Source organism: Furipterus horrens, unplaced genomic scaffold (genome assembly GCF_987537825.1).
Source record: "Furipterus horrens unplaced genomic scaffold, mFurHor1.1.pri manual_scaffold_6, whole genome shotgun sequence".
Lineage (NCBI taxonomy): Eukaryota > Metazoa > Chordata > Mammalia > Chiroptera > Furipteridae > Furipterus > Furipterus horrens.
Genome location: NW_028327176.1, coordinates 127633732 through 127656378, shown reverse-complemented (window position 1 = coordinate 127656378; position 22647 = coordinate 127633732). Strand labels below are relative to the sequence as shown.

The window sequence follows — 22647 nt, the reverse complement described above, 5'->3', positions numbered from 1 at the left end:
GTTGATTATATAGAACTCTTCCCTCTCACCAACTTTAAGATGCTCTCACAAAACTGCTTCTTAAATAGCATTAATTATGGACCATAAGTCTATTCACATGAATATTCAAATTCTCTATTTAAATCCTGAAAGGACCCACCACCTCAAAATTATCTCCAAAGTCTACTTATGTTAAGATATTGCGCCAGTTTCATTCTCAGCTATAATACCTTAATTATCATTGGAACCAAGACCATTCAGTATCATTGCCCCTAATCATTTTTTTTCCAAACACCAAACTTGAACACAACAGTAATTCTTTTAAGAATATTTATTGAATTTTTTTAACAATTTAGCCTGTTGGATCTCGATGCAGTTTGTAAACCAACTCCCATATAGTTTGATATAAACTGCAACCAAAAAAAAAGTAATTTACTTTGTCAAAGAAGTTATCTGAAGTTGCAAGTCATTTTTTTGTAATATGCAGAACAGTAAAATGTAAGCATGCTCTTGGATGCAGTTGCTTCTGTGTACTATGGAGTTACTTTGAAGAGCTTGCTAAGGTCTGCAGGCAGTTTATGGAATGCAATCATTTTCTTCACAATTTAGGTACATGAGAATAAAACTGATACTTATGAACTGAGTATTTTTCTCAAAAATGTTGAGGCAGCTTCTGTTGAATGCTATCTGTGTTGGTACACTTGTTATACCTTGAACTGTACTAAGAGAAACAGACAGCCAGGAGTTCATGCTGAAACTTGAAAAATCCCTCCACAGGTGTTGAGTTCCAAAAAAGGGAAGAGGGTAAACAACTGTGCAATTGTTCATCCATCTTACATCAGCAGACCACACCAAGACACTTTACATGACAAGGGAGCAAATTCCCTTCACTGCTTTCAGTCAAGGTCAGTGGTGTCTATAGTGAGGGGTGGAGGTGAAGCAAGCCTGGGACAGGATAAAGCTTAATTTAGTCTACATCTCATGCATAGTTGTCATTGTTCTATCTCCGAAAGTTTCTCAGACATCCGAATTAGAACTGAGGTTTGTTAACCTGGGGTCCGCATTTATTTCATATCTGTAATGGTACCCTTCCATGTGATCCCTGCAGGCATCTCTGATGTTATGCATCCACTTTTTTATCCCCTTACGGTTCAAATACAAAACCAGTAGGAAAATGGCACCTATCAGGGCTAAAACTATACCTAGGAAGACATAAGAAGTCTGCAGGGATGGAGGGAAGATAGGGTCACAGTCCAGGTCGGAGCTGTTGAGTTCCAGAAGGACCCGATTCCTCATGTTTTCCGGGAATGCACAGGTGAGCCTGGCTTTGCTCTGCACTACGTCTGTCTCCTTGAGCCAGGTCACCATGTCTGCCATGTGGCAGTCGCAGACCCAGGGATTGTTGTCTAGGAAAACCCTGACTTGGGGCAGGCCTTGCAACTCTGCCAGGGTGCCATTGTGAAGGACCTTGAGGGCGTTGTCCTCCAGGTGGAGGCTTTCCAGATGTGTCAAGTTTCGGAAGGACACATAAGTCAGGCTCACCAGCGAGTTGTTGCGCAGGTCCAGGTGCCTGAGGCCCGGCAGCTGGGCCAGTACATCGCGGGGCAGGTAGAGAAAGTGGTTGCTGGTGAGCTCCAGGCGACGGAGCCCACGCAGCGCCTGGCCAGCTCGAAGGGCAGCTGCCACCATACCCTCAAAACTCTTGTTCTGCAGCTCATCGGCAGGGGGCAGGATGTGGTTCAGTATCAGTTCCACAAGCGGGCTGGGGGCTGCGATACTGGCGTTGCTGCCGGAGAATGAGAAAGGGCTGAGATAGGCCAGAGGGTTGTGACTGAGGTCGAGCTGGCGCAAACTGGGTAGATTCTCGAAGGCTCCGGCGCGCACCTCCTGCAGACGGCTGCCGCTGAGGTTGAGCGCGGCCAACTCGGCCAGCGGCGGTCGACGGGAGAAGGCGCCGGCTGGGAGCACTGCCAGCTGATTGCCGGTGAGGAAGAGGTTTCGCACGTAAGGGGGCAAGTCACCCGGCACTTCGGTCAGGTTACGATTAACGCACTTGACGGTCCGCGCTGCTTCTGAGCATTCGCAAGGCGCGGGGCATGGGCTTGTCAGCGGGGGCTGGGCGGACACCGCGGAGGCCAGGAACGCCACAGAGGACGTGGAGGAGGTCGCCGAGGTGAGTGAGGACGAGGAGACCCAGCCCAGCAAGACCAGCGCCAGCCGCACGAGTCGCAGCCGCGCGTCCCCGGCGCCGGGGCCCCGGGAGCACCCCCCAGGCATCACGGCACCGGTCTCCCAGGAGCTGGCCTGGGACGGCGCCCGCTCCGATGGCTCGGGAGCTGGGCCCGGAGGGCGCGGGTCGACAGGAAGCTTCTGAGAAAAGTTTCCTCCCTTGGGAGCGGAGGAGGGACGCCGCAACCGGAACTTGGCCAACCACCCCCTTGCCAGCGGGCCTTCCCCTGCCGGGGCGATATCCCCGCCCCTTCCCTCCAAAAAGTACGCACGGCGAGTTGGAACACAAACTCTTGCTCCTCTTCCTGCCGCCGCCCTCGGGTGGTACCTCTCGCCTCTTTTGTTGGCGCCTCACGCTAGATCCGCTGCAGGACCTAGGGACACATGGGAGAGAAGCGTGAGGAGCTGTGGCAACCAGAGCTCTCCCGAGTGCGGGAACCAGCCTATCCAAGCCAAGTTGTCCCCACTCGGTCCCAAGACCTCCCTCCGAAAGTCTGTAAGGGCCTCACCTCCCCCATTCCCACGCACATCCTTACCCGGGAGAGGGGCGCGCATCCCGAGACAGGAGCGCAAAGTCTTGCTTCTGCTCTGGATTGAGATATATATATATATCCTTCCACCCTCCCGCCCTCCTTTTTTCGAGATCAAACTTGTCCCCCGCGCGTAACTTCTGGCTAAATCCCTTGCTCCCTCCTGACCAAACTTCTCACTCCTACCGCCTCCGCGGACAACCTGCTTTCCGGGTCTCCGCCCCCACCCGGACCTCTCCACTGGTGCAGGTTAGGAGAAGAGGGAAGTTTCAGGTTCCGAGAGTCTTTTTATCTCTTTTATTCTCTTCTCGGATAAGCAGGAAGTGGAGGACTGTACAGTTACCCTCTCTCCGCCAGCCTGCGCCTCTGCGAGCCCCTCGAATACCTAAGGGGGTTCAAGTAATCTCCAAAGAGAAGGGGAGAGACCGCGAACAAAGCGGCGGTGAAACCCGGGACCTACGCTACTCTCCCGCCTGAGGATGCGGAGGAGCCCGGGCGCTGCCTCCTGCTTCTCGCCTGCGCGGCAGGCTCCCAACCGCTCACCTCCGCGCCCGCCAGCTCCGGAGACAACTCCTAGTCCCAACAGAGTCGCACCGACTTTCCGGCTCCGAGATGCGAGTGCCGACTCTTCCCGCACCCCAGCCCCTGGCCCAACCTCCCCAGCTGGGAAAAACCAACCCGGGGGCGGGGGAGGGCCAGGCCCGCTGGAGGGACTTATGCCGCACAGCCAGCCTTGGAAGCCCTCAGCAGGGATATTTAAGAAAGGAAACTGGGGGGAATCTGGGCCGCGCGCCTCCTTCTGGTGGAAATTAACGAAGAATGTGCGGGAAAAGGTGAGGGAATCCCTCTCTCCCCCATCCTCGGCATCCTTTGTTGGTTCCTCATTTTGCATACTGTATTTACCTTGGACGGGAACAAAACCGCTAGTGAATCTCGTGGAATTCACCCTGATTCGGGCACCCAGGGCAGTAACGAGATAGCTTCAGGCATGACAAGGCAGCGGGAAGCAGCAGCATAAAGAAATCAGCTGAAAATGCACAGCGGCCGCAGCAAAACGCCCAGCAAGCTGCAAAGGAGCTTCAGGAAATCTTCCCATCCAAATGATACCTTAGATGCCAACTTCAGATTTAGGTATAACGAATGCGTCCCCGAACTGCCCCGCCCCCGCATGTCTTGAATAGTTATGGAACTTGTAAAGAGAGCTAATTTTAAGATGCGGGGGGGTAACGGAGAGGAGAATCATTCTTGATTCATTAGTTTTTTCTCCTCCCAAAATTAAAAGCAGAGGGAAGAAAAAGTCAGCCAAAGCATCCTAGAAACAAAAGGCAAATAGCAACGACGTGAGTCACCCGGAAAGCGGCCCCGCCCCCTTTCACCAGATTTAGCTGTAATGTGTCAGTGCCAGTCACTTAAGCTAGGAGAGTTCTCGAGGTGGGGGGTGGAGGGATGCCGCCCAGGGAGATCAGAAGTTTGGCCCGAAAATCTATCGCTTGTGGGGGTGCTCGACAGGCAGGAAGGTGGAAAGGATGGAGTTGGGGAAAGGGACAGGTTGAATAACTACTTACTGGAAGGATTCTGTTATATTGGAGAGGTTTGGGGTCCTGAAAGCTCTATCCTTGCTCTCTCGGTAAGTGTATCCTTTGTCCCAATCAAATAATTTCCCTGAAAGGATGAGAAGGCTTCTTCAGTTTGGAGAGAAAAATGGCAATTAGAGGAAACGGTAATAAAATGCTCAAATAAGGAATGCTGAAGTTTGTGCCTATGCCTGATGCGTTTAGTGAGAATAAAGCCCCGACTCTCAAGTCTGTTCCTCATCACTTTTACGGCAAGAAATTGTCTGCAAAACCAGTAGCAAAGATGACCCAGCCAAGACCTGGAAGGGTTGGAGATTGCAGATATTTGAGCAAAAAGCCAGTTTTTTCATTTGAATCTTCAAAACATTGATGTAAATCCCCCTTATTTTAAAAAGTGTTTTGCAACCTGAATATGAAAACTTTGAAAAAAGGATCTCAAACGCTGTAGTGATGTTCTGTATGATGGTTGTGGTGGTAGTTACATAAATCGACACATGGGTTAAAATTCATAGATCTATGTATACCAAGAAAAAAGTCAAGTTTACTCTATGATACATTTTAAAACAGAATTAATTACTTCTGGGGGGAAAACCTGTAGTAATGCTCTGGCATGAAATTCTGGTTCTGATCTAAAAAGCAATTGCTCTGTTACAAATGAGAAGCACTTTACAATTTAGAAATATTATATATAGTCTCACCTGATCTTCAAATTAACTTGGCAATATAGATATCATTAGTATTATTCTTTTGTTATTACCGGTGGTGTTAACCTGTTCTACAAGTGAAAAACCTGAGGTTCTGATTATTAACTGTCTAACATGCCAAAACCCTGTGCTGATCACTTTACAGAAATTATTTCGATTACTCTGCACATCAGTAATCAGGTAGGCACTATCACTCCAGTTCTACAGAGGAAGAAATTGAGGCAAAAATAAATAATACACTGTAGTCCCCTCCCCCCTTATATGCTGGGGATATATTCCAAGACCCCCAGTAAATGCTCGAAATCATAGGTAGTACCTACCTCTAAATATACTGATTTTTCCTGTAAATACCTATGATAAAGTTTAATTTATAAATTAGGCATAATAAGAGATTAACAATAATAATAAAATAGAACAATTATCAACAATATATTATAATAAAAGTTAGGTGAATGTGGTGTCTCTCAATATCTTACTGTAGTACTGTACTCATCTTTTCACTTAAAGGAAACATTTTTTGGCTTCTCTTCGGCATATCTGAAATGGTCACATTACTACTCTTGCACTTTAGGGCCATTATAAAATATGAGTTACCTGAGTACAAGTTCTTCAATATCTTGGCAATTGATCTGATAATCAAGATGGCTACTAAGTGACTAGGGGACCAGGAGCTTGCAGAGCATGGATACACTGGACAAAGGGATGGTTCTTGGCTGGGGCAGGAGAGTGTGAGATTCTATCATTCAGAACAAACACACCACTTAAAACTTATGAATTATTTGATTCTGGAATTTTCTATTTAGTATTTTCCAACCTGAGTTGACACGCGTAACTGAAACCTTGGAAACTGAAACGCAGATAAGGGGAAACTGCTGTAACTTTCCAGTGAATGGTGGAGATGGGGATCAGCTCCAGATTTGTCTGTCTTTCATAAACATCCCACATTCCATATGTAGGCAAGGCTAAGGAGTTTGTGCAAAGCCCTGCTCTGCTACACTGGAGCCTCATCTGTGGCCCCTCTTCCCCTTTTCTTCCTCTACTTCGCTGCTGGCAGTTGGTTATGGCTGTTGAATCAGGACCCAGAAACTTGGGTCATTTCTAACTTCACCACTTACTATGTGGCTTTTGTACACCCCTGTTTCTTAATCTGTAAAATAAGAACACTAATAAACCTAGGGCATTTCCATGAGCATTAAAATAAACACACTTAGCAAAATTGTTATTATTGTGCTTTCCTTAATTACTCTCCTTGCCATTTATTGTGGACCCACTGTATTTATCTGTAACTGACTACATTAGTAATAGTAGTATGTACAAGAATGAATAGTTGATGGTCTCCATAAGGAAAATTGTGAGATATAGCAAATAAAAATTCAGGATACCCAGTTAAACTTGAATTTCAGTTAAACAATGGCTAATTTTTTAGTATAAATATGTCCCATACAATATTTGGGATATACTTATACTAAAATAGTTCACTGTTTACTTGAAATTCTAATTTAACTGGGCATCCTTTATTTGATATGGCAGATCTGGCAACAAAGGATTTCATCACCTGCTGAAAGAAACACAGAAATAAAAGCCTTCATTGCAGAATGTTGAGTGCAGTTTGATGGTTGTGTATCTTTCCAATTTCCTCTTTCTTTGTATATATTTTACTTTTATTTCTGCTATTTTTATATAAATGAGATTATAGTATTAGCCATATATATTTTTTACTTTAAAACAACCATATATTGTTTTATGTCCATACATATAGGTATGCTTTCTTCTTTTTTAAAGACAGCAAAATATTCCATACTGTGGATTGTTGTACCACATTTTTTTAACTGCCCAACTTAAAGACATTTCTATCAGTAAGTACTTCTTAAAGACGTTTCCTTCAAGTGAAAGCTTTCTAGGATTAGTTCTGTTTTGATTGTCATAAGCAATTAATTATCCTAAATTATCATACTTGCCTTACTCTTGACAGCTTGAAACTCTTTTTGTTCATTATGCTATTTACACATTCTAAAGCAGGACAGGATTTCAGAGCACATTTTGCCTCATTTATTCTTCATTCCAAAATGAAATGGAAGAAATGTATGTCCAGATGAAGAACCAAATTAGTGTATTTCGATTGGTCACTTTGTAGCCTCCAGGAAAATGTATCTGCACCATCATTTATTTAGCAGATTTTTCCCTAAAGGGATGATTTTTTTCTCCTAATGACCCAAAGGCAAGTCATTAGTAAATTATTGAAATTTTGCCACTAAGTCCTGGGAAGTCAAGGAATAATGGAATATGTTTTTAAAAAGCTGAGTGATTATGGTCACCCTCATGATAACTAGGAGAGATAAGCCATGTGGTCCAGCATGGACAAACACTGTTATTTAAAACTAGTTAATTTTGATCTCTACCTTAAATTAGCAAATGAATTGACAAAGGTGAACACTCTGAAATTTAGAAAATACCCAAAACAAAATCAAGTTTTGGTGAACATCAAACACATATGTCATAAAACCGTGAACCAACAGTTAAAACCACAATAGTCAACTTTAGGGTTAATTCTGGGTGGGGAAACTGTTACATACATATTATTATATACATACATTCATGGAGAAATAATTTTAAAAATTTGTTAATGATTGAAAAGAAACTTTTCATGAGTTAATTTAAAAACCACTCTAGGAAAAAAAGTGGGCTTCTTGTCTGAGATATCTAAACTAAATTAAGTAAAATATAACTAGGAAATGGGTCAGGAACATTTGTTCCAGAGTGAGTACAATGGGAGTTGGGGCTGGTAAAAGAAAACTATGACAAAGATTTTTCAGAATTCACTGGAGGTGAAATAAATACTAAAGAAAGAACATAGCTAAAAAGCTATAACAGACTGGAGAGATTAAAGTGGATGTAAATATGTTATATTCTTCAAGAGTGAGAAAATATTAAAACAAATAAAAACAATTCATTATGATCAGCAGCACTCTCTGAACAGCTAACATTACAGGGTCATTCAACTTTAAGTGTTTAACTTTTTAAGACCTTACCATTTACTCTTCACCTATTTGATAATCTCAGGATACAAAAGTGCATAGGATAGAAATTTCTGCCACCAGAGAATTCAGTCTAGTGATAGGGGCAGACCATCTAACAGTCACAAAACATATGGTAACTGCAGGGGTCAAAGGAGGAGTGGAGAAATTGTCTGGAGAACTTGCCTGATAAAAGATGACAAGTTGGTAAAAAGACCCAGAGAACTTGTTCAGTTCTATAGACTACGTGGGCAAGAACACAGCACACGCTAGAAGGAATGGTACAAGGTCAGATCTGAAATAAGATGGGATCAGTTTATAGCCCTCATACTAACAAGTTTGACTTCATTCTAGAGTGCCAGGGAGCTCTGAAGACATTTAGCAGGAAAATAACATGATCAGATGAGCATATTAGAAAGATCACTTTTGTTATCTGTTTTAGAGGTGAGTTAGAGAAGACTAAGGACAGGGAGAAGAGTTGGGAGGTCCAAGTGACAGATCTTGAATAACCAACTAAAGCAGCTGGAAGAGACTGGCAAGGTAGAACCAGATGATATAGACTAGTGGTTCTCAACACGGTGGCGCTACCACTAGTGAGCACTTTGATATTTGAGGAAGCATTTTCTCCTTGTCACAATGATTAGCTATAGTGACCTTTAGTGAGTAGAAGCTGGGGAGGGATAATAGACATGCTGTAATTAGAGGGATAATAACATACAATGAAAAAAATTTTTTCCCACATGACTTTCAGAAAATCCACCTAAATGTAAACAACTTCATTATAATCATCTCAACCTAGATACAACTTCATTTTACATTTAAACTACAAGTATTTATAGTATGGTTTTAATATACATTAAATTTGCCAGAAATGCAGCTGCCATGTTCATTGAAGAAAGAATATACAAATATACAAAGTCTGTCCAGAAAGTATCCAGCCACATAAATATGAAAAATAGAAACCTTTATTGAAGATACAAGAAGCATTGTATGTAAGACAATGATACATCAGTCCCTTTGAAAGTAGGCAAATTGGGACCTCACACAGTTCTCCCAAGTGCCATCAGCTACCCCGTCACCTTTTCCCAAATCTTATTGACAGTCTGAAATCTCTTCCCTTTCAAAGACTATTTAGTTTTGTTAAAAGCCAGAAGTCGCAGGGCACAAATCCAGGCTGAGTCACCTGGGTGATTTGATGTTTTGCCAAAAAACTGCATGAGATGTGATATCTGAGCGGGTACATAGCCATAATGAAGCTGCCCATAGCTGCGGCTTTCCGAAGCATCCAAATAGTTTCTGCGGAGGAATGTTCACGATTAACACTAAATATGATGCAGATTTGTTGCTCTACTTTATCTTTTTGAATGAACTGGCCACACAGTACACATGTTCACTCAGTGGCATCTACTGCCCCCACACATGAGTATAGTGAAGTCGTCATTGTTCACGTATGTACATTCCAGTTCACTCTCCTTGGCTGCCAAGTTACATCAATGTCACAAAACCGTTCTCATTATATTAACAATGGTTCGGCTTTCTCCAGACAGACCTTGTATATTGCTTTGTTTGGACCTTTACCAAAGTTTTGTCTTTGGCACTATGCCACTCATGCTATTTGAATGAGCAATACAAACCAATTGTATCAGTTTGACTTTGTAGTTATTTTATAGTTATTTGAAAACATCAAATATAAAGAAAAATTATTTTCAATATTCACTTGAATATTGGTCTAATTTTTCTCAAGTCCTAGCCTATTTATAAGTAGGTGGAAGTATATTACTATTTCATTGGGTCTTCTAGTATAGTTATGCTCAAACATTTATATGTTATATTACATATTATTTAATATTTAATTATTCTAGTTAATATAGTTAATGTAGTACATACTTTAAACTTTATATGTGACTATGTTTTATATAAAGAGAAGAATATAAATTTATGTTTTAAAAAGGAAACATCAGTTTTTGAAAGGTTGAAAACAACCCATACAGATATTTAAGAGTTAGAATCTATAAATTTTGGTGATTTATTCAGTATGGAGGTGAAAATACACATTTATGATTCTAAACCTTGTAACATTCTATATTTTAAATGATGCCCAAGAGAAATTTTAATGATTCCAGATTGAAGAGTCAAATTTGACTGTAAGGAAGCTAAAAAACACCCAGAGTAAAGAATAGAAATTTTTAAAAGAAGAACCTGGCTTATTTGATTGAAATACTATATTTTCAAAGAAAATTGTGATAAATCAACAATGTTACCAATACTTTTCTTCTAATGTGAATTAATTCAAGTTTGAAGGTGACATTGAAGATTTTTTATTTCTCTAGGTTTTACCCAAACTGGGTTGTAAACAAAAATTGAAATTCATCAAAAAATGGGAGGAGTTGCAATTGCAGCCACTATCCAACTTCAATCAATTTTAATTAAATTTAATAGTTTGATAGATATTTATTAATGCGCCTTTTTGTAGTATTTTTAAAAATCTTTTCTATCTTCACCCAATGACATTTTTTCATAGCTCAGAAAAAGGATGGGGAGAGAGGGGGAGTGAGAGAGAGAAACAGAAACATCAACGTGAGAGAGAAGCATCAATCAGCTACCTCCCACAGTCACCCCGACTGGGGATTGAACTGGTAACCCAGGTATGTACCCTGATGGGAATCATACCCACAACCTTTCAGTACATGGGACAACACTTCAACCAACTGAGACACCTCGACCAAGACTCCTCTTTTGTAGTACGTATTCACATTTTCTTCCAAACAGAGCTATCTCCAAAGCCAGAAATTTTTCTTAAAAAAAAATTATAATCCAACTTCTGGTCAAGATGGCAGTATAAGTAAATGAAGTACTCAAATCCTCCCACAACGACATTAGAATTACAACTAAACTACAGTACAAACATCATTCAGAACCAGTACTGCCTGAAGTCTAGCTGAATGGAAGTCCTACAAGTAGGGATTTCAAGAAGCCACATCGAGACTGTTAGGAATGCTGGAGAAACAGAATGGGCTGGTCCCACACCCACGTGTGACAGATAAAAATTGGGAGGGATATCTTCTCCAGAGAGGTCCCTGCTGAGGAATGAGGGGTCTCAACCCCACACCAGGCCCCTAGCCTTGGGGCTCCAGTGCCAGGAAGAAAGTATCCATAACTCTGGCTGTAAAAACAAGCAGGGATTGTGGCTGAGGGAGACAGAGGGTGATTGGAGTCCCAGGTAGGTTCTCTTGAAGGGCCAAGCAAGGTCATACTTTCTGAGACACTCACTCTCTCAGATCCAGCACAGAGGTGGCAGCTTAAAAGGCACCAGGGACATACAGGGAGAGCTGGGGATGAAGCTTTCTGCCACGTAAAAAGTGCTGGGAGGGGCAATGTTCCTTTTTTGAGACCACCCCCTGCCCCATACACACACAGAGTCAGCAGACAGTAGCTATCAACCTGGCTCACATTGTTCCCTCCATCCTGGTGCTTCCCTGAAATCCCACCCAAGCTCTTTCCAGTAGCTTTTCCATAAAAATGACCTGTCTTGGCTCATGCTTCCGTCTTTCCTAAAATCTCTTAAACAGGCAGTTCTCACTTTGGCAGCACATATACTAAAATTGGAATAATACAGAGAAGATTAGCATGGCCCCTGCTCAGGGAAGACATGCAAATTCATGAAGTGTTACATATTTGTATGAGACTTTAAAATTTAAAAGTTTCTGCACAGCTAAAGAAACCATCATCAAAATGAAAAGGGAACTGACTGTATGGGAGAACATATTTGCCAATGATATATCTGACAAGGGTTTGATCTCCAATTTATATTTAAAACTCACAAATAGAACCAGAGGCAAGTAAACAAGGAGCAGACTGACAGTGACCAGGGGGGAGGAAGGAGAAAGGAAGGGGGTAAAGAAGGGGAAGGGTCTAGTCAAGGAACTAGTATAAATGACCCATGGACATGGTCAATGGGGTAAGAGGGTGGGGATGGACTGTAGGAGAGGAATGGGTGGGGTGGGAGGTGAGCAATGGGGGAAAGAGGGGGACAACTGTAATAGAAAAAAAAAAAAAACAGTAAATAAATTTTTTAAAAAAAGAACCCACATGACTCAACACCAGGAAGACAAACAAACCAATTAAAAATGGGCCAGACAATTAACCCAATTAAAAATGGAACAGACATTTCTCCAAGGAGGATATACAGAGGGCCCATAGGCATATGAAAGGATGTTCAACATCACTAGCCATCAGAGATATGCAAATTAAAGCCACAATGAGATACCACCTCACACCGGTAAAACTGGCCATCATCAACAAATCAACAAACAACAAGTGCTGGCGAGGATGTGGAGAAAAGGGAACCCTACTGCACTGTTGGTGGGAATGCAGACTGGTGCAGCCACTGTGGAAAACAGTATGGAATTTCCTCAAAAAAATTAAAAATGGAACTGCCTTATGACCCAGGGATTCCACTGCTGGGATTATATCCTAAAAACACTGATACACCAATTCAAAAGAACTTATGCACCCCTATGCCAAGTGTTGGAAACAGCCTACGTGCCTATCAGTAGATGAGTGGATTAAAAAACTGTGGTACATTTACACAATGGAATACTATTCAGCAGAAAGAAGGAAGTCCTACCTTTTGTGACAGCATGATTGGAACGAGAGACTATTATATTCAGTGAAATAAGCCAGTCAGAGAAAGACAAATACCATATGATATCGCCTAATACAGGAAACTAATGAGCAACACAAACAAACGAGCAAAATAGAACCAGAGACATGGAAACATGGAACAGACTGGTAGCTGTAGGAGGGCAGAAGGGAGAGGGAAATGCTAGAAGGAAGGGGAAGGGACTAGTCAAAGAGCATGTATGAATGACTTATGAACATTGACAATGGAGAGGGGATTGACTGTGGATGAGAGGGGTGGACCGGGTGAAACAAGGTGAAAGGGAATAAAATCAGGACAACTATAATAGAATAAAAAACATATATATATATATATATATGTATATATATATATATATATATATATATATATATATAATTGGTTATGTTGTTACAGTAGTTCCAATTTTTTTCCCTTTGCTCCCCTCCGCACAGTACCCTGCTTCCCTCCAGCAATCCCACCCCCCTTAGTTCATGTCCATGGGTCATGCATATAAGTTCTTTGGCTTCACCCTTTTCTATATTGTTATAACTTCCCCCTGTCTATTTTGTACCAACCAATTATGCTTCTTAGTCCCTACACCATTTCCTCATTTCTCCCCCTCCCACCTCCCAGCTGATAACCCTCCAAATGATCCCCATACCTATGATTCTGTTCCTATTCTGGTTTGCATAATTGGATTTTATTTTCACTTTTTAGATTCAATTGTTGATAGTTGTGAGTTTATTGTCATTTTAATATTCAGAGTTTAGATCTTTTTCTTAAGTAAGTCCCTTTGACATTTCATATAATAATGGCTTGGTGATGATGAACTCCTTTAGCTTTACCTTGTTTGGAAAGCACTTCACCTGCCTTTTCATTCTAAATGATAGCTTTGCTGCATAGAGCAATATTGGTTGTGGGTCCTTGCTTTTCATCACACTGAATACTTCTTGCCAGTCCCTTCTTGCCTGCAAAGTTTCTTTTGAGACCTCAGCTGATAGTCTCATAGGTATCCCTTTTTAAGTAACTCTCTTCTCTTGGTGCTTTTAAGATTCTGTCTTTATCTTTAACCTTTGGCATTTTAATTATGATGTATCTTGGTGTGGTCCTCCTTGGGTCTAGCTTGTTTGAGACTCTCTGTGCTTCCTGGACTTGTAGTATTTCTATTTCCTTTGCCAAATTTAGGAAGTTTTCCTTCGTCATTTTTTCACATAAGTTTTCAATTTCTTGCTCTTCCTCTTCTCCTTCTGGCACCGCTATGATTTGGATGTTGGTATGTTTAAAGTTGTCTCCGAGTTTCCTATGCCTCTCCTCATCTTTTTCAATTCTTGTTTCCTCATTCTGTACTGGTTGACTGTTTTTTTCTTCCTTATGTTCCAAATCATTGATTTGAACCCTGGTTTCCTTCCCTTCACCATTGGTTTCACGTGAATTTTCCTTCATTTCATTTAACATAGCCTTCACCTCTTCCCTTATGCATTTGCCATACTTAAGCATATCTGTCAAGCCTATTGAACATCTTTATCACCAGTGTTTGGAACACTACATCTGTTAGGTTGGCTATCTCCTCGTTTGATAGGTTGGCTATCTCCTTGTCATTTAGTTCTCCCACTGGAACCTTGATTTGTTCCATCTTTTGGGCCATACATCTCTGTCTCCTCTTCTTGACAGGATCCAGTGTTCATTTGCCTGTGTCTTAGGTAGAGCTGTCGAACCTGTCTGGATGAGTATTTCTTCTTTATTTCTTTATTTGTTGGACTTCCATGCAGCTTGATTTTCTGGAACTTCTCGTTGTCTCCAGTTTTGAGGTAGTTGTATTCCTTCTTAGTTGTGGAGGGAGATACAGTGTGTCTGTCTAGGCCTCCATATTGGCCAAAACTCTGTCAAGTAATTCTTATAGCCACAAGAAGCTTTAAAGTGCTTCCTTTAAGTGAAAAGGTGAAAGTTCTCAACTTCATACAAGAAAAAGACTCACATGCTGAGGTTGCTAATATCTATGGTAAGAACAAATGTACCCATGAAATTTTCTAATTTATCAATTAAACTTTATCATAAGTATGTATGCATGGGGGAAAAACATAGTGTATATAGAGTTTGGTGCTATCTGTGCTTTCAGGCATTTACTGGCAGTCTTGGGGCTATCCCTGGAGAATAAGATGGGAACCACTTTGTACTATGGAGATTTCTGACAATGTCAGCAATTATCCTCCATAACTTTAGAGCTTTAGCATAAAGAATTGTTTTCAATTCTTAAAGCTTCTTTAAAATAAGAAAATAACCAGTAGTTATTAATAAACTGAATTTATTTATTAGATAAATAATTTTGGAGTGTATAATGAGTGTTTCTAGGCACTGAACTGAAAACAGCCCCTCACACAATTTCCCTCAGACTACTCCTTGTATCTCATTCTCCCTCAATATCAATCAGCTTATGGTTCTTTAACCATGTCATATCTTTTCTTTCTTTCTGTTTTCTGAACATTCAGCACTCTTCTTAGAGGACTTTTCACACATATTGTCTTCACCTGCCTGGTAAACGCAAATTCATTTTCTAATACTCAGCTTAACAGCACCTTCTTGAAACATTTTGGCCTCAGCATGTGCTGCTCCATCCTCTGCACTAGCCATGTGAGCTATGTTACCTCATGTATTATAATTGTTTGTTTATATGGCTGTCTTCTATAAGTCAGACTTTAGTTCTTTCTTTTTTGTATCAACAATGCCAAGGAGAGCACCTGCCTGTTAGGAGGAAGGGAGGGAGGAAGGCAAGAAAGGAGAAGGGAAGGGAAGGTGGAAGAATTATAACCTAATTGCAAAGTCTCAATCATCTACTTTAATCTTAGTGCAATTTGAAACCCCTAAATAATCAATCTGATGTCTTCCTAGCTAATAGAATTTTAGAATAATTTCTAACTTTTCAAAAAAAGTTTAGAAATTATATCATATCATTTTTAATGAAACTTACCTCTTTTACTCTCTTTCCTAAATAAATTTAAAAAATAAATCACTCTGTGTGAAAAAAGAGTTAAAAAATAATATATTTTTCATAATCTAGATTTAATAGTGGGATAGTCACTGCATCAAACAATGAAATTTAGCTTGGTACTTCAGCAGCTTGGTGTTATAAGATGTTTTGTAATTGAAACAAAGCTTATCAGAGTTCACATAAAGATAATATATATAAATTCTAATTTGGAAGTTGTGACTGAAATATGTTTTTATAGAGTTGTCTAATACCTGTTCTGTATGGCCAATGTGACAAATTTTACCATAAGGTATATATTATAACATTTTTTAGTCTTTGGACAGAATGAAAAAAATGAGTTTATTACATCACAAGTTGTACCTAATGTGAAAAGTACAGCACTCCTAGTTATTTGAACATGAAATGTTGTTTACTATAATTCTTAATAGCTTTGCTGAACTTGATCTTCTATTATCTCTTATAAATTCTTTCATGTGTACAATATTATTATAAATTGATTTTTGGCTAAGAAAAAAAAGAGACCTGACACATAAGTTTCCATTTTATAATAAAATATTTATTGAGAAAATATTTTTATGCTCAAGAAAACTGCAACAATATATCATCAATACAATATTTTACAATTCTTATTTCCAGTGTTTGCTTTTATATTCCTAAAAGTTTATGGCTTAGAAAGAGATCAGAAGACATGTGATTTGTTAATAATTAAGATTAGAGAAGTATTCTTCTTTGTCTCTTGAGGATGTTTTTGGAGCCCAGGCTCACTCACACTTCTCTGTCTTTTCTAAGCCCAAGTCTGCTTATTACTAAAGTTGAGCTGGTGGGCTCACAAGTGGGCTATATTTAAAGAAATTTCCGGGGCATGGAATTTTGCCTAGGCTTAGCTGTTATCACAAAAAAATAATAAATTGCTTAGGCAGAAGTGATTTTTTTTATCTTATAATTTTCACAGACCTTACTATCACGCGATTCTCATTTTCCCTACTGTGCTGTAATTAATAGACTGAGTTTTACTCACCTTTTTTATAACTCATACCAGTTCTTACAGGGTTTTAGTATACAGGAGTTACCTAATTAATGTCATTTGAATGTTAAAGTGTTCAATTAATTTGTCTAACTTCAAGTATAGAAACCTGATGGTGCCAAAGCTGTGTTTAGAGACAATTCTGGCATTGCCATGATTATAAATAAACATCAATGATACAAAAATTAAACTTGCTCTATAGATCAGCTTATATGCAAACATGTTGTCTTTCTTCCTCTTGTTCATTTTCTTGAGTAGGCAGTAGTTCACTGAAGTATTTCATACAAGAGGGCTCCTTGATGTTTTAGCACCCTCCAGAGGCCCCCAGGGTACCCTAACACTTGTCCCTGGAGAATATGCAGGTTCACTGCTGACAGAAACCCACAACTTTGCATTGGAGGCATAAAGGTTGCCAGGATCTGGGACACCTGGCATGCCTTCCTGGGGCTAAATGGAGATATTTGCTCAGAATTTTCTTTTACTAATAAGAGTCCATGATCAAAAAACATTAAGACTATTGTGCAAATGATACTAGACTTTGTAAATATATAACTATCAGAGGTCATCATGTTGAAGTTCAGTTTTACAGATGAGAAAAATGAGTTTCAGATAGTTTAAGCAGCTTTTCCAGGGTCACACTTCTGATTGAGGGTAAAACCAAATTATAATGCAGGCCTTGATATTTAATTCAAAATCTTTCCACTCTACCACAGAGTGTAAGACATCTAAAGTGACTTTCCCTTGGTTTGGAAAGCACACTTGTTTCTGGCACACATTCTGTTCTGTCTGCTTTCTACCTCTCTCTTACCCATGATCTACCTTGGCTCTCCATTTTTTTGTATTCTTGACCCCTTTATATTTATTGGTATTATTCCATTCCTCCATGTAGACCTCTTACCTTCATTCACTGGATCTAAACCATTGACTCCCCTTGTCCCAAATGGCAGTTCATAATTTGTTTTGTTCTTCCCTATACTCTGGTCTTTTCAACCTAATGCAATCCATGGTCCAACCTGACAGGGCTAATACTCACTAAGGGGTCCAGATCCAACTCCCAAGAGTCTAATTTTGCCTTGAGTTATAGAAACCATGCTGGTTTGCCTCTCACATGTTATTGGACCAGTGGAATTTCATGCAATCTCCCATTTCCCATTAAACTCTGAACTAACTTTGGTTCTGAATTGTTCTAGGTTAAATGAATGGTTAGAGGAAACTGAGAATATGAATTTAGTTCCAGGTCTATAAGTTTGTGAATTTAGTAACTATTGCATTTTCATAGCTATTGTGAAAAAAAATAACTAGGACCTCAGTGTAATACATAGAAGCAGAGCAAAAGAGAACATAAGGAAGTGCAGTGGTAAGACCATGGATTTTAACTCAAATTGATCTAATTCCATCTCTGCTATATCTCAGCAGCATAAACTTGGGCAAATTAGTACTCTTGTCTATGTCTGCCTCCCTATCTCTAAAATGGGAATTATAATTGTACCTGCTTTAGAAGAAATTTGTGAAGATTAAATAAGGTAATATAACTAAAGCTTTTACAATAATGTCTAGTAAATAGCAAATGCTATATAAGTATTAGACAATGAAGTGCAAATGTTGGTAGATACTGATGGTGATCTATTTCTGTATAAAAAATTGGGCTAGGTATTATAAGGAATACAATATAGAACAACACATAATACTGGACCTTAAAAGAGATGAGATAGTGTGGGGTTCTAAGTTAAAGCAGCAAAAATGGTAATGGAGATAAATGGACAAATTTTCAAATATAAAAATTAGAATATACAGGAGGGGATGACTGATTAAATGTGGGAGTGAAAAAAATAGAGACCTAAGAAAAAGATCCCTCCACCTCATCCTTCAGCTTGTATATTACATAAACTATGTATTTGAATAAGGGAGGAACAGGCCTTGAATGAAAGATAATGAAGTTGATTTGAATATTTCTAGTTTGTGACACCTATAAGTAGATACAAACCTGGAGCTCAGGAATTCCAGTTGAGATAATTATTGAGAATATAAGAATTAGTGGAACACCCAGTAATGCCAGAGAAGGCATTTAAAGAAAAAAGAAAATTCATCATAGCCCAACACTTAAGAGAGAACAGGAGAAGGATAAATCAGCAAAGTCAGAAAGAACAATTAGAAATGTGGAAGCACCAACAGAGTGTAGTATCATGGAAGGGGAGGATGGAGAAAGGTCCAAAGGTCCAACTGTGGCAACTGCTGTGGGAAAACTGAGTAAGATGAAGATTGAAAATAAACCCTTGGGTATGATAATTAGGGAAGAGTCGGTTACAGTGAGTTGGTAGAGACAGTACACATTGTCGATAATAATAATGATTTAGTTAGCACCTGCACCTACAGGATAAAACTGGAGTTTCTATGTTGCCACTCTGTCTGATTTGCTGAATAACATGCAGCATCTGTGTAAATGGGGTTAATAATGATGCCTACCTCACAGTAATCCTGGAATTTAAATGAGATAATATACCTAAATTTCACAGGCTTAAATTATGTGTGCCAGGTTTACATGTATTAATGTACTTGATGAATATTAACTATCCTTATTAATAATGATATTATCACAATTGGTTAAGAGCAAATGGAAGGTTAGGACATGAAGCTTTCTAAAGACATTTACAAGAAAGAGAAGGAAAGACATGCAGCATTCTCTTGAGTAGGAAACAGTGTCCAAGAAGGAATTTTTAAAATTCTAGGCTGGAAAGAGGCTTGGGCATGCTTTCAAGTAGAGGCAAAAGTGCCAGTAGTTGAATAAAAATGCTAGTATGAGAAGTGGAGGCTTCTTTGTTTAGAGAAAATTTTCTCGTAATGGATAAATTTCACAAAGAGATAATGTGACAAGTTCAATAAATCAATAACAGAGCAATATATGAGTTGAGACATCTGTGGGTGAATCTAATTTATAAAACCACCTATAATTTGTTGGCTGTTCTCAAGCAGAGTCATTGTTTACTCCATGGAGTACTTTTAATTTACAATGCCTTACTGTTTCTAAAATGAATGTGAATTCTGGAAAGACAGAGGTGAGTGTCTGGACAGGTTTATTTACATAGGGCATTAGCTCTTTCCCCTTTTTCCAACAGTTTTTCTAGTCATGTAATAATTGGAAAGATGAAAGAGAGAGGGAAGGAGGGACGGAGGGAAGAAGAGGGAGACAGAGAGAAAAAAAAAAAAAAAACCAACAAAGCAGGCAGTCTATCCCCCAGGCAGTAGGTAGGACACATTGTTACCCATAAATATTTAGCAAAAAGCCAAAAAGCCCCCCCACACACAAAAAAGAGAGAGTGATCAATAGCCTCTTGCAAAATAGATGGAAATCAATGTCCCCCATCCCACCCCATGGCCAGATAAATGGGAAGAAGGGAAAACAGAGCAGAGTACAAGAATATTTTCATCTCAGTAGCTTGGTTCAAAAAAATAGACACTTCCAACATTCTGTGTTAAAGAAGTGTCATGAACTGTTCTGACTGCCAGATACCCTTACACTTGTTATACTGAAAACTTAGAAAAATTTAACATCTACCTCTTCAAGCTTTTACCTAGAGTTGATCCTGCAGACAAGTGAAGATCTTTTTAGCTCAATTCTCTAAAAGGCTCTACTCCAGGACTTCCTTTCTCCAAAGGCGCTCTGGTGTCCTGGTCACTGAAAAAGGAGTGAGTGGAAATGGAGCTCACCAGAATTTTTCCTCTCACAGTGGTAGCAGCAGCACACAAGTCACTTCAGTGAAAGCTTCTTTGTTGAATTCTCACTTCTTGGACATCTGAGAAAATAATTCATACACCTATTCATGCTGAGTTACTGATGACTGATAATGGTTTGTTATGATATCCCTTCAGGCTATTTACATTTGAGCAAGAGAAAGTATTAACTCTGAAGGTAGGAATTTTAAGTACTTTGAAATACTCTAGGGGAGATGTGTGAAGACAGGACTCTAGCACTTTACCAATTATATCATATAAACAGCAAGCTTCTCTTACCTCTGACAGTTCTTGGCAGGCTACAAGGTGGAGGATACTAAGAAGAATAATCATGTGACCAGAATTTTAATTCTAAACACTGCCTAGAAAGAAAGGTCTTCATGACCTAGGAAAACAAGGTGAAATCACCCCATCAAGGATTAGTTGTGACCGTTAAGTATATCTTTTTTAAAGTATATTTTATTGATAATGCCGTTACAGTTGTCCCAATTTCTTTTCCCTTTGCTCCCCTCTGCCCAGTGCCCTGCTTCTCTCCAGCAATCCCACCCTCCTTAGTTCATGTCCATGGGTCATGCATTTACATTCTTTGGCTTCACCCTTTCCTATATTATTCTTAACTTACCCCTCTCTATTTTGTACTAACCGATTATGCTTCTTAGTCTCTGCACCATTTCTCCATTCCTCCTCTTTCTCCCTCCCAGCTGATAACTCTCCAAATGATCTGCATACCTATGATTCTGTTCCTCTTCTCATTGTTTGCTTAGTTTGTTTTTATTTATTTTTTAGTTCTGTTGTTGATAGTTGTGAGTTTGTTGTCATTTTAATGTTCATAGTTTTGATCCTCTTTTTCTTAAGTCCCTTTAACATTCCACCACACCACATCCTCTCTGCCTCTCCAACCTGTCTGGATGAGTATTTCTTCTTTATATTTGTGTTTGTTGGACTTCCATGCAACTCAATTTTCTGGAACTTCTGGTTGTCTGTAGTTTTGAGGTGGTGTATTCCTTCTTAGTTGTGGAGAGAGACATAGCATGTCCACCTATGCCTCCATTTTGGCTGGAAGTCCCTAAGTATATCTTGTACTGATTTTTTTTCGTAATCTGTTGGTTAAAAAATATATCACTAACAGTTATTCTTATCTGAGAAAAGAAGAAAGAGGAAGAAAATACTGTAGTTACTAGAAGCTGAGTTCTCTATCTCTAAAAGTAAATCTTCAGGCCACCTTCAGGAAATAAAGAATTTTTAATAATGGCTTCTTTTCAGCCAGAACCTCTACCTTCCAGTAATTTGTGAAAATTAACACAAAGGGAAAGATGAGAGGCACCTGCTATATGTTCTCTAGGTCTTTTAGAAAACATGGAGTTGTTCCTTTGGCCACATACGTGCAAATCTACAAGAAAGGTGATATTTTAGACATCAAGGAAATGGGCACTGTTCAAAAAGAAATGCCCCACAAATATTATCATGGCAAAACTGGAAGAGTCTTCAATGTCACCCAGCATGTAATGGGCACAGTTGTAAACAAATAAGTAAAGGGCAAGATTCTTGCCAAAAGAATTAATGTATGTATTGAGCATATTAAACACTCTAAAAGCCAAGGTAGCTTCCTGAAACATGTGAAGAAAAATGATCAGAAAAATAAGGAAGCCAAAGAGAAAGGTACCTGGGTTCAACTGAAGTGCCAGCTTGCTCCACTGAGAGAAACACGCTTTGTGAGAACCAATGGAGAGGAGCCTGAGCTGCTGGAACCCATTCCCTGTGAATTCATGGCACGATAAGTGTGAAAAATAAAGACCTCTGTACTGATCGAAATGCTTCTCTTAATTGAATAGAAGTGTAGTGTCTCTTCAACTAAAAACAATTTTTGAAGAAAACTTTGTGTCCAAAAGAAAAGGAGTTTCTATTAATGAAATATTTAGTACTCAGAAACACAGAATACACGTTTATTAGTCAGGTATACTAACTGTTGTGAGCAAATAGAAAAGATACAATAAGAAACTACTCAATACATGGAAACAAACATGAGAAATAACTATATAAACAAGTACAACTTGTGTGTGTGGTGGGGTTAGTGATGATAGAATATGGAGAAAGAGCATAATAAGTTGTGAAATATTGCTTTAAGGGAGAGACAATAGCAAGCCCTATTTATGTAGGGCAATTGCTGTCACATAAAAATTTTTATCTGATCCTTAAAATGACCTAAACAACTGAAATATAACACTAAAAACTGCTA

The 22647-nt window shown here is 39.6% G+C and overlaps 1 protein-coding gene, 1 non-coding gene and 1 pseudogene across 4 annotated transcripts; 2 read left to right on the top strand and 1 right to left on the bottom strand.

The window, feature by feature from the left end:
* Positions 1 to 294: 294 nt before the first annotated feature.
* On the bottom strand, positions 295 to 3774 carry TPBG (trophoblast glycoprotein). 3 transcript variants are annotated; one of them, XM_090280525.1, is made up of 2 exons: positions 3642 to 3774; positions 295 to 2582 (listed from the first exon to the last, which is right to left on the bottom strand). In XM_090280525.1, the coding sequence occupies exon 2, from the start codon at positions 2254 to 2256 to the stop codon at positions 997 to 999; it is 1260 nt and encodes a 419-aa protein (XP_090136651.1). In that variant the 5' UTR covers positions 2257 to 2582; positions 3642 to 3774; the 3' UTR covers positions 295 to 996. The 3 variants fall into 3 exon arrangements, with proteins under 3 accessions (XP_090136651.1, XP_090136649.1, XP_090136650.1); XM_090280523.1 differs by lacking the exon at positions 3642 to 3774 and adding an exon at positions 3282 to 3480; XM_090280524.1 differs by lacking the exon at positions 3642 to 3774 and adding an exon at positions 2745 to 3224.
* A 7828-nt stretch (positions 3775 to 11602) lies between these two features.
* LOC150007391 (U6 spliceosomal RNA) lies at positions 11603 to 11709 on the top strand. Its single transcript, XR_016512037.1, has one exon. It is a non-coding gene; the product is annotated as a U6 spliceosomal RNA (small nuclear RNA).
* A 9988-nt stretch (positions 11710 to 21697) lies between these two features.
* Positions 21698 to 22189, top strand: LOC150007390 (large ribosomal subunit protein eL21 pseudogene; annotated as a pseudogene).
* The last annotated feature ends 458 nt before the right edge of the window (positions 22190 to 22647 follow it).